Raw genomic sequence first — 12,520 nt, 5'->3', positions numbered from 1 at the left:
CACTTCTTCTTTCCTGACGCATAGGGGTAAATAATAGAGATGCAATTCCCACTCAAACCCCACCCAAATAAAGAGGTACACCAAAGCCTACTCTCTGGTGCAGAGGGTATTTTCCCTTTAATTGAGTCACAACCGTAAAAACCCAGCATGTTTGTCCCATGCGGAGTTCCGTCCCTCGGTATACACGAAGCGCGATCCATACTGCAAGCTCAATGCCAGTTCTTCTGATTGGATAGTCTCCCACAAGGCGCCCTGTAATTGGTCGAGGCATTCTGTCCCTTTCTTTGCTGAGCCGTACCTGAGAAGTTGGAGAAGAAATGAGAACGGTTGGCGTTGCCATAGCGGCGGAAAAGAAGGGGGAGGCGGGGAACAAGCAACGGCAGAAGGAAGGGAACCCGGAAGAGCAAAGGATTGTGGGTAACCCCTCTCCCCTTTCAAATAGCGAGCTTTGACTAATATTGGGGGAGGTCAATCACTGTGAATCAGTTGGCCTCGAGAAACCAGAGCTATGGAGCAGGAGGGTCTGGGTAATTTCCCGTTGCCTCATTTCCCTTCTGTCCGCAGTGGGTTCTGGGTACAGTGAGCTGGTCTTAACTGCTACTTGGAACCCTCTTTTCACTTTTGTGATTATAGCCGTATTTGTCTCTCCCTCCCCATCTCGGATAACCAAATGTTAAAGAGGCGGGCTGGCCTTCTACAGGAGAGGGAATTTTGGCAGTTGCAATTTTTGTCATCTCCTGCCTTACAGTAGTTGCCTCACGTCTCTCTTCTGCATGCCTGTTCGAGGTAAAAGAGTTCTTGTCATCTTTTGGATGATCTGGTCTGTCCCTTCTGTTCCTCTTAAAACAACAACCCTCAACAAGACAACAAATGATAATGATGCCACTGTTGGTGACCATTGTTAGATCTGATGCAGCCTACTTAGGGTTGCCAGCTGAAGTGTTAATGTACAAGTTTTCGTTCCATATGTAAACAAACACTTCTTGCATAACCACGAATTATGTGTGCTTACTCAGAAGCAAGTCTTGCTGAATTCAGTAGAAGCAACTTCCGGGTAGTCTTTTACAGTTTTTACAGTGCAATGTTATGCATGTTGATGCAAGTCACTGGGGCTTAATGCTTGTTAAATGTGTTTAGATGGCCTGAGCTACTTTGCTCTCCTTCTTATTCTTCTCCAGGTTACATTTCCAGAGTCAGTTCTTTTGGCAAAGAAACAAATGCTACTGGACACATTCCACTTTGCTTTGTGGTTATTGAGATTAAATAGGCACTAGAGCAGTGTTTCTTAGTTTCTTTTGCTAGGTTTTTTTTTTTTTTTTGCATACCAACTCTCATTTTTCCCTCTAGTGGAAGGCCCACTCTACTATTATGCCCCTCTCCCTGGCAAGTTCTCCTTTGCAGTATGAAAGAGAAATCATTACCTTTCCTCACAAAAGGCTATCCATTACATTATATGTGAATTGCCTTGAGAATGTCACCTGCTTGAACAGAGGTGTTCATAATTCATGCAGAGATGCAGTGGACAGATAATCCTGCTGCATATATGCTGAAACTGGTTGAATGATTTCTGTACACCCACTACAGAGACACAGCAGAATTACCTGCTCACTATAGAGGTGCTTTGGATGTAAGCAAGGCTAGAATAATAATTTATACAGAGATACAGTAGGCGGCTCCTCTGTGAATAGATGATTTGATTCTAAGGATATTTATTTTCTTTAATGTATTACAGCATATTAGCAGTTATTATTCAGTACTTAATTTAGGAACTACTACATTAAAGCAAAAGCTTTGAGGGTATATGCAGAAGAAACTCTCTGATGTCTTTACTGTATGTACACATTTTCTAAACAGGAATGTCCAGTTCTGTTCCCTTCACCTCCCTCACTTCTGTGAAATCATATGGTCATCCTGCATTTTATAGTGCAGTTCAGTAAGTTGTCAGTAAAAGGCATTCTGGAAAGGGGGAAAAACAGTACCATGCCTGTAATAGTTATACAAACAAACAGAGTAGGAACTATACTATTAACTTGTTTTTAGAAAGAGCTTATATTCCTTTTAATGCCTCTCTTAGCATGATTTAATCAGGAATCCTAAAATCACTTACCAAAGATTAAGTCCCATGAAATTCAATAAGACAATCTCTGGTAAATGAGTTTAAGCTTTCTGACTAAATTCTAAATGTGAATCCTTAATATTTCAGATTAAATATGCATAATATTGCATTGTTAAAAAGCCATAAAGGGTTAAAGTGTGTTTTTTATGCTAAAGTAACTGTTCATCAATGCTTGGCCATGGAAACATCATGGGGAGAAGCAAAAATATGTGTCAGGATATCATGAGTGTAATTTTAAGGTAGTTTTTCCTTATTCCCTTGTAAAATGGAGCCAGTAATGTGTGCATTTGTTAACAAGGTAATGATCAGTCCATTTATAGTCCTTTATACTGCCCCCCCATCATCAAGATTTTAACCTCTGAGAAGTAGGCATAATATTTTAAATATGAAATATTCTCCCACTGAGTATACTACTGTTATTGGAATGCCATGTATTTTTATCATTTGGTGTTCAAAGGTTATTGCTGCCCAAAATTAGGAAGACCAACTTCATTGTTCAAAGCTGAAAATGCGTGAATCAGTCACTGCCCTCCTATACTTTGGTCCAAAATATCTGTTCCTATCAGAAATCATATTTATGGTCATTATGTTACTACCATCTAGGGTGCGTTAGACTAGGAGGCATTAGACTGGGTATGGAAAATTTGGACTTCGTGAATACCTTTTTCTGCCTTGCAGGAAAGCATCCACCATGAATTTTGAAGGGCTCGATCCAGCCCTTGCAGAGTATGTACCTGCCTTGCATCCTGCCCTGGATCCCCACCTCAACCCTAGCCTGCTACAGAATGTGGAGTTGGATCCAGAGGGTGTGCCATTAGAGGGCATCCCTGTGCCTGATTCAGTGCACATCATGGAAGGCATGTACTCCGAACTCCACACTGTTGTTTCTGAAGTGGGTGTGCCTGTCTCCTTCTCACACTTTGACCTACATGAAGAAATGCTCTGGGTTGGAAACCATGGGGTAAGCAATTTGTTTAAAAAGGAGGGGGATTACACTTTGTATTAGATCATGGTTTTGAGTCAGTTTCATTCATTGCTTGAGATTAATAGCTTGATCTATCACAGAGGTAAGAACATGTGGTCCTCCCAATGTTGTTGGGCCACAACTCCCATCACCCCTGACCATTGGCATGCTGTCTGGGACTGATTGGAGTTGCAGTTCAAAAACACCAAAAATGTTTTCTACCCTTAAGCTACAAGTCGCTAAAGCTGGTTTTAACTTCACTGACTACAGTAAGCTCATCCCAAGTACATTAGTTTATCAGCTGCTGGTTGGACTGCTTATCACTTTTTCCTGAAAATGTTTGCTTTACACTGAAAATAGTCTTGCAGTTTTGTGGTCAGTCTCCCTATATACTTCTTTCATGTTTATCCTCGCTGGGGTAGCATACCTCTTGTAAAACAAACCAGTCTCAAGCAATGATGATTCTGCCATGTGAATGGCTAGCTTGAAAATTACAAGAGCCTATAATTATCTTTTTTTTTTAAGAATACCAAAGATTCCAGCTTTTTTAGTTTTCTTTTTCTTAAGAATGTATACTTCTGTATTTCAAGGATACAACAATGTATTTGCATATAGGATGCTGTTTGTATGTGATTCAGTTAGCCATGTTGAACACCATGTGGTGGAAAAGTTGGATGCGAATTTACCAATTCAAATTTTTTTGAATTTCAAATTTGGCATTATTTGAAAATTATTTGTAAGCCAGGCAACTATGAAGATCAGTTTTGGTGGGAAGATGTAACAGAAACTGTTGAAATGAAATGACTGAGTGAACAGTCTGCATATTCAGATTCTTACATGATATAGCTGGAAGAACTATGGCTTGCATAGTAGCCAGAGATAAAAGCAAGCAATGGATACTTTAGTTAACATGTAGAATTGTAGAACAGAGCAGAGCTGGACATTCTCATGAATTAAAGGAGAATTAGCTGTGTAGGAAGGAGTATGTCTAGTGAATATTAGTGTGTGCCTGGGAAGGTTGTTTAAACAAGTATGTGTCTATTTCTTTGCCTTTCCACCCACTGTGAAATATGTATCTATGCAAGCCTGAAGTGGGTGTGACTAGTTTTGGCTCCCTTTTTTCCCAGGGTCATGCAACATCTTTCTTTGGCCCAGCTCTGGAAAGATACTCCTCTTTCCAGGTGCACAGCAGTGATGACATCCGACAAATCCAAAGCCTGGAAAATGGGGTGCTCTTCTTGACCAAAACCAACCTCAAATACATGTCCCGAGGCGGGCTCATAATCTTTGATTACCTGTAAGTTCTTTCCACTAATGGCCTTTGCAGGGCCTGTCTCATCTTTGGTTTCTGTATAGTTCGCTTACAAAAAGGCCAGGTTAGGCCATTAGAAAACGATGAAAGGTTTTTACTTTCAATTACACAACTATTGCATTTTGATTTGCAGCATGTGTCTTCTTTGCAAGATTGCAGTATGAGAAGAGTATTTTTTTAGGGATTTCATGTCCTGAAAAGAATGTGGTCACATCTCAGCTTAACATAACATCTAGGACACTCCCAAGAGATTTTGTGATGTAACATTCTGATGTAACTTTTCTGCATGTGTGCTTGCAAAGTAAACTGGGAAAATCATTCTGTGACTGGACAACATTACATCAGAATTGGCTCTAATGGTTCCTTTTTCCCCTTCTAGCATGGATGAGAGCGAGGACATGCACAGCCTTCTGCTGACTGATCCCAGCACCTTGCTTGTTGGAGGACTCACCAGCCACGTGTTAGAGATAGACCTCAGCACAGTGCAAGAAACTCAAAAAGTATAGTGCTGCTTGTCAGAGATTTCTTTATTTGTGGCATTGCTTTTGTACTATGTAGTTGGTTCTGCCTGGATTTACACATAGAGGAGCAGGAATATCTGGAGAAAGCATGAATGTTGATGAGTGAAATTGTAGATTTACCCTCATGAAACAAATATGAGAATCTACAGCAGGAACACTTCTTCAGCACATTTAGGACATCTATGTTAAAGGGAGAGTATTAATTCAGAGATGTTGTTCCCCATTGTGATGGATGTGTTTAGGTAGTCTTGGTTCATACTATAAACAAGTTAAAAGAGCAGGAATTTTGCCTCCCACACCAAAGAAATTTCATGGAAGTTACAATCAGATAGTTTCCACTGGAATTTTGATTATATTAAAAAAACCGAAGCAAAAATGAGCTTTCAAAATACAAGGATGACATCAATATTATGCAAACGTCAAATGGTGCAACTGGAAGTGGGTGGAGGTAGGACTCCTCTGGCATGTGATGGGGAACAATGGACTTGCTTTGCATTTTTCCCTGGTGGACAGCAGTGAATCTTCTTCTAAGGAAGATCCCCCAACCCTGCTAACACCTAAAGCAGTTCATGGGAAGTTAATTATGCCAGTTCCAGGTTGGCATGGGTGAAGGTGTGTGGTGATCCTAGTGTCCCTCAGGGAACTGGAAGAAGCAGCTTCTGGCCCATCCTGGCATATAGTTCCAGGGCCTTCTACTGACAGGTGCACTGTCAGTGATAGATTTACAACTTCTGTGTATGTGTAATAGGCTCTCTGGGGCAGGTGTGGCCTTTCTGACATGTGCATTACAAATTTTTGCCACTTCTATTTCAGTGTTATTAAAATACTGGAAGACTATTTCTCACACTGAAAAAATAATAGCCAGTTATAATTATAGAGCTTTCAGCTTTCCCCTTCCTGCCGCAAGCAATATAGCTTCTATGCATCCAAAGTGGTTGCCTTGCCTCTGTCCAGATCTTACCCTGCTTCTTATTATCTATTACAGTACACAGTGGAAGTGCCTGGAGTCACTATCATGCGACAGTCAAATCGTTTCTTCTTCTGTGGCCACACATCAGGAAAGGTAATGTTAACCACTTGATTGCACCCCTGGGTTTTGAGAGTTGTGAGCACGCTAGTTAACACAATCAGAGGGGTTGAAGTCATCCATTGTAAAAATTAGTTATTTCCATCTAGGTAGCAAATCAGAGATTCAGTTCTCTGCTATTGCTAAGTAATATTGCACAGAGGTCAGTTGGATTTTTTTTACCTAGTGGTTCACTTAAAATTTATCTCTGGCTTTGCTAATATAATGACTATCATGTTTCTTTTTATTTCTGCTCTCTGCCTGTGCAGGAACTTGTATGTTGTGCCCAGGACAAGAGATAGATGTCAGTTACAGTGGGTTTTTATGGTTTCAGAAATGAGGATCAGCCATTGTTTCTTTATGCCAGAAACCTAGGTACCATACGATACCACCCAGAGAGCTGTGAGGCAGTATAGAAATAAATAAATAAATAAATAAAACACCTACAGTAAAACATTCTCCCAGTTTGTAATGTCCTTCTTGGGACTGAGTCTAAACTAATCTAATTTATTATTTTTAGGATACAGATGCTATTATTTATTGTTGTATTTATAGATTGGTGTGAGCCATCCAGAGATTAAAGTGATTGGATTGCCTAGAAAAAGCCTAAATAAATAAATAAATAATCTTTGTTGGTCTAATACCCTCTAGAAATTTTGGACCTAAGCTCACACTGCTCTCAGCCAGCATGATCAGTGTAGTCACTGGTCAGGAATCCTGGGAGTTAAAGCCTAAAATATCTGGGAGGATAAAATACCAGGTTGGGAACAGTTGGTCTTAGACCTTTCTGCCTAATATTTGGACTTCTCTATTTTCTTTCCAGTCTCTTGCTTTTTATAACATTTAGTCTGATGAATAGTTTTGGAGAATTCAAGAGCTTGCACACTCTTTTGTAGCACTTTGGTTGTTCCTAATGAAGGAGTTACACCACTCTGGGGTTGTTGTTTTTTTAACATCGACCATCTTTATAGTATTTTTGAAAAGTTTCATGTTAATCTTTCCACTTTTCTTAAGTGAGGGCTTTAAAGGCAGTCTTTTTCTGGTCTGGTTTGACTTTCTTCTGGAATCTTGAATGTTGTTCTCCAGGTTTCTCTTGATGTAGCATTTAGGCTTCAGGTCTTTTGTCTGAATGCTATTCCAGGAGTCTTCCTCAGCTCACCTTTAGGCCCCCCTCAGCTTTTGTCTCATTTGCTCTCAGCTTGGCTGTTTTTGCAGCTGCTCTTCCTCCTGGCTGATGTCTTCTTCAGGCCCCTCAGCCTCTCACCAAGGCAACTCCTGAAGCACCCCTATAGTCCCCCAAATGCCTCTCCACTGCTCCTTATATGGCTCCAGTTAGAACCCTCCAGCCAATCGGGTTTGGGTGGACATCGTTCCATCACTCCACCTCTGTGGCAATCTTTGACCAGTGGGCATCTTTAGAATGCCCAGGTCTTCCCCACTGGGGTCAGATGGTGCCAGCTTCAATCCAACCTTCCCGCATTTAAAGGCAGAAACCTGGCCTCATGTTCACCTCCTTGAAGTAACAGTAACTTCCAGTTTGTCAGCATATACCTCATTTAAAGCAAAGCTCCACTCAGGCACAACCCTCAGGTAAAAAGCATGCCTTTTCTCCTGCTGTTAATCCTTTCAGCCCTTAAGTGGTTGAAACACACTACCACTACTACTACTGTTTTTACTATTATTATTGTTCCACTTCTGTATTGCACCCATTGGGCTCTCTGGCCAGTTTACATTTTGGTTTGGAAACTTTGGTTTCTTCACAAGCTGTGAATTCAAACGTAGTAGTATTGGCTGGATGTCCTATTGCACTACTCTGTGGCTTGGAATACACATTTTACCGGGGAGCCGCCCAGCAGGGCAAGAAGCAGATCTGTGCTGAAGCTGTTTAAATGTAAAGAGAGCTGTCCAGCTACAGAGCCATGTAGAATAAGGAGCAAATTAGGAACTGTGCCAGTGTCAGTTAAGCAGCAACTGCTCAAATTTGCATTTGTAGCTGATCCTGATGCCTAGAGTATATGTCAGTTTTTGCTTTATCCTCTCACATAGAAGAAAAGCCTTAGCCTGCCAAATGTGAGTTCTAGGTTAAAGATCTAGTCTATAGGCCAGGCTTACTGTTGTCTGTGCGTCTAGAGTTGCAGATGTGATAGTGAAAGATCAGGACTGGCACATGGCAGCTTCCTGCCTCCTTAGTCTTCCCAAGTGGGCATCATCCAGAGGATTGTGCTCCAGATAAACCTCAAGATTTGTTGCCTTCTCATGACCCTTGTATGTCCAGAGGTTGAGACCCTTCGATGAGATCGCCTTCAGTTCTGTTTCTAGGCTGGTCAATAGGGATTGGTAAAACATGACACCTGGATACACCAAAGGTGATTAGACATTGCTTTTATGTGTTTTGCACGTACATTGTGCAAGAGGCATGTGTAGAGAACAGCTCAAGGTATATTCAGGGAGCAGGTAGAGAAAGACGTTCATCTTATGCAAGGGACGTCAAACTATTTCTCATCTGTTCTCATAGGGTATTTTCTCTCTCTTCATTAGGTGTCCTTGCGTGACCTCCGCACTTTTGCTGTAGAGCATGAGTTTGATGCCTACTCAGGTAGTCTGTCAGATTTTGATGTCCATGGCAACCTTCTGGTCACATGTGGCTTCTCCAGCCGGATGAATGGTCTGGCTTGTGATCGTTTCCTCAAGGTATATGACCTGCGCATGCTGCGAGCCATAACACCTCTGCAGGTTCACATTGATCCTCTTTTTCTGAAGTTCATTCCTACTTACACATCTCGTCTGGCCATCATTTCCCAGACAGGTAGGTGGCTGGGCAGAGGATGTCCTATGGTGTCAGATTTGGCTATGAGACATTCTGGAACACCCTATCTCATTCTAATCTGATTTTCTTCCAGAGATAACCCTTGTGGGAAAGGACTGAAATTTTGTTGGGGTACATTTCCATTCAAGACCATGAGATAAATCCTGTTCTTGTTTTGCTGTCCTTACCTGTCCTGTCTAGGTCAGTGTCAGTTCTGTGAACCGACTGGATTAGCCAACCCTGCTGACATTTTCCATGTCAATACAGTGGGCCAACTGATCATGAGCTTTGATGTGTCTGCGAGCAAACAAGCCATGGTCTTTGGGGACTCAGAGGGCTGTGTCCACCTGTGGGCTGATTCACCTGAGATCACCTTCAATGCCTACTCCCGGGAGACTGACTTTGCCTTGCCTTGTATTGTGGATAACTTGCCCCACCTTGACTGGAATCAAGATCTCATGCCTTTGTCACTTATTCCTGTGCCTCTGACCACTGAGTCATTGTTGTCAGACTGGCCAGCTGCCAACTCTGTCCCTGCACCCAGGTATGTATGTATATACATACAAACATACTTATTTAGCAGAGATCACAAGACAGTGTAGAGCTTGGGGTGCGGGGTATGTGAAACAGGAGTCGGTGCGCTTGATTTATTATTTCCTCTCTCTTATTCTGGTCTATATTAACATTTTACAGGCATTTTATTTACTATGGATGATCCTATTTCAGTCTTTACTTATTTATGAAGTCACCCTATGGATCCTGTTAGAACCATGTGGTGGGCCACGTACTGAAAAAAAAAGAGAATCCTTTCAGAGTTTGGTAATATCAGCACTCAGAAATAGAAGTCAATAATGATTTATTCCAGTACCAGCTAGGCATTACATTTGGATTATCAAAGATTGTGCAGCTCCTCAAATAGATGCTTGCGTCTCTTCACAGGGCATCACTCATTGCAAACCATGGTGTTAAAGAACATTATCAAACAGGAGCTGAACACACTTGTCTGAGTCCTAGTTTGTTTTGCAGACGAGCCCCACCTGTTGATCCAGAGATCCTTCGTACCATGAAGAAAGTTGGCTTCATAGGATATGCTCCAAATCCCAGAACCAAGCTCCGGAATCAGGTATTTATATATTTTTCGATTTATATCCTGCCTTTTTCCTACAAAGGGCTCAAGGCAGCTTACATCATTCCCCTCCTGCATCTTATCCCCACAACAACAATCCTGTGAGGTAGGTTGGGCTGAGAGTCTGTGACTGGCCCAAAGTCACCCAGCTGGCTCCATGGCTGAGCGGGGACTAGAACCCAGATAGTCTGAGTCCCAGTCCCATGCTCTTAACCACTACACCACACTGGCTCTCAACTTACTGGGTTACTGGGTCAGCTCTCAACTTTTTGCCCATTAACTGCTTTCAGGGCTGGATTGTCGTTATCATATGTATTAATAAATGTTTTACTTCAAAAGGTCTGATGGTTTAGACTAGTCTTCCTCAACTGCTGCCCTGAGATGTTTTGGACTTCAATTCCCCCCACCCTCACCCACATTGCCAATGGTTAGGAATATTGCTTTCCAGCTCTTCTGAAGTGCACCGAGTTGAGGAAACTAGTTTAGGCTGAGGCCAGGGAAACCATTTTTTCGTGTTAAGTCTGAATGTATGTGTTTATGTTTGCATTGTAATCGGGTATGCTGTTGATTTTAAGGAAATGTAGATAGCTTCATGTGTGGACCCTGTTGACTGTAGCTTGCCTTAAAGGAACCAGTAGCATATCCTATAATTCTGTGGCTATGGAATGGCAAGATATGATCTGGCTTGAGTGGTTTTTCACATTGGCTGTTAGATCTTCAAGGACATGCTACAGTAAAAATGGAAATACATGAATAACTTACTGCATATGTGCTTCTGCCTTATAGAGCACAAGGCAGAGGCATGCTTGGTTTTGTTTATTCACAGAAAGCTTGCTACATAGATGTGCATTTGAGGGTAAAGTGGTGGGAAATAGGCATGTTGCTGCCTTGAGTGTAATGGCATTGAGATTTCATCTTCACCTGCTTCTAAAGACTGAATCAGCTCTGTTCTGGCCTTGGAAAAATCATAAAATAGACCTTTTTATTCCAGTGATATTTTAATAAGTTTTAATATTGTCTTTTCTATGTTTTTAGCTGTAGCCAGTGTGGGTCAGGAATTTATTTATGTTATATTTTATATTGTAAGCCTCCCTGAGGTTTTTTTGTGAGTAGGACGGCATATAAATATTTTAAATAAATGAATAATGTAATAAAAACAGGAGTGGACACAGTATGCTCTCCAAAAAGTTTACAATGCTCCTGTCTTCTGCAGATTCCCTATCGCCTGAAAGAGCTTGACAGTGAGTTTGACAATTTCAACCAGGTTCCTGAGTCCCCCATTGGGCGGGAAGAGGAGCCACATATCTACATGGTGGCAAAGAAATACAGGAAGGTCTGCTTTTAAATGATTCCCAGGGTGTTGGACATTTTTGCACCTGTGCATGTGTGTGCTCATGTATAATATGGAGACAGATGTGAAGAAGTTTCCAAAGAAAAACATATATGGATAGGAAAGACCATCATGAGTGGAAGCAAGCTTTTCAACGAGCCCTACAAATTCTAACCCCATCAGAAACACAAATGAATTTACTATTCTTGGTGGAATGGTTTGCAATGGTTTACTGGTGGATCACAGATGGATGGGTTATGTGGGGGTTATGCATGTAGCGCAACCCTGAGTAGACCATAGAATAACCATAAAGTAAGAAAACTGAAAAAGAAAACTGAATGATGTTACTTATACGCTTTCGTGTGTTTGAGTCACAATTGCTGCACTGAAATAGGGGTAATGATCACGTTGGTGTGTCTGTCCTATTTACATAAATGTATTATTACCACACAACTATTTTCTGGATTTACTTACTTAGGTAACAATTAAATATTCTAAACTGGGCCTGGAGGACTTTGACTTCAAACATTACAACAAGACTCTTTTTGCTGGCCTGGAACCCCACATTCCAAATGCTTACTGCAACTGCATGATCCAGGTAGGCATGGTTCGCCTTCCCTCTGATGCACTGTGCAGTCTCCTCCTACCTCCAGGAACTTCTTCCTCTGATGTCATCTTCCTGCCTGACGGGTTTCTGCGCCCCTCCCTGCTCTCCCCCGCCAGTGCCGGTGAGAGCGATGCCGGTTTGGGGCGGGTTTTGCGGGCGGGCGCCGGTTTAACCCGTCGGGCCCGGCCTGGGGCAGGGCGGGCTTGGAGCTCCCTCCCCCCACGGACATCAGCCGCATTCCGCAGCTCAGTTTTCCTGCTGGGCCGTGCTGCGCAGTCACTGCCGCTGCCGCCAGACTGGGGCACATCGCCAAGGGAAGGGGGAGTTTTTTTATTGTTTTTATAATTTTATTGTATTTTAATCTGTCTTAATTTGTTTTTATGGAGTCGTCCCTGGCCATGTCGATGTTTGTGTTTCCTGGGGAGCGCAGGGGCGCCGCCATTGGGGTGATCATGGGCAATGGACGTAACAGTGGTGGGGGCTTAACGTGTCCGTGTAGAAGAAGGAGGGACAAATGGTTGACACCTATCCCTCCTTCTGGTTTTGCCCCCAGCCAGAGGGTGCCAGGTAGTCTTGTCAACCACCCCTCGGGCCTGACGGTGCTGCTGCTCAATGCCATGTCGATCAACAATAAATCTTCCCTCATCCATGACTTGATTGTGGATGAGGGGG

The 12,520-nt window shown here is 42.3% G+C and overlaps 1 protein-coding gene across 3 annotated transcripts in view; it reads left to right on the top strand.

Annotated features, from left to right (window-relative positions):
- Positions 1-258: 258 nt before the first annotated feature.
- Positions 259-12,520, top strand: part of PAN2 (poly(A) specific ribonuclease subunit PAN2) — a 28,616-nt gene continuing 16,354 nt past the window's right edge. Inside the window, exons 1-10 of one of the 3 annotated variants that reach the window (XM_044421906.1) lie at positions 259-413; positions 2,795-3,077; positions 4,208-4,377; positions 4,772-4,892; positions 5,899-5,976; positions 8,518-8,785; positions 8,987-9,329; positions 9,812-9,908; positions 11,125-11,244; positions 11,720-11,839. In XM_044421906.1, the coding sequence (XP_044277841.1) occupies positions 2,808-3,077; positions 4,208-4,377; positions 4,772-4,892; positions 5,899-5,976; positions 8,518-8,785; positions 8,987-9,329; positions 9,812-9,908; positions 11,125-11,244; positions 11,720-11,839 (1,587 nt within the window). In that variant the 5' untranslated portion in view covers positions 259-413; positions 2,795-2,807. Of the gene's footprint in view, positions 418-577; positions 787-2,794; positions 3,078-4,207; positions 4,378-4,771; positions 4,893-5,898; positions 5,977-8,517; positions 8,786-8,986; positions 9,330-9,811; positions 9,909-11,124; positions 11,245-11,719; positions 11,840-12,520 lie in introns of those variants that run through there. The other 2 variants (XM_044421907.1, XM_044421908.1) reach the window with 2 other exon arrangements.

The sequence above is a fragment of the Varanus komodoensis genome, unplaced genomic scaffold (assembly GCF_004798865.1).
Source record: "Varanus komodoensis strain SLA01 unplaced genomic scaffold, ASM479886v1 scaffold12, whole genome shotgun sequence".
NCBI lineage: Eukaryota > Metazoa > Chordata > Lepidosauria > Squamata > Varanidae > Varanus > Varanus komodoensis.
Note: the sequence above shows the minus strand (reverse complement) of the source record. Positions and strands in the feature narration are given on the sequence as shown.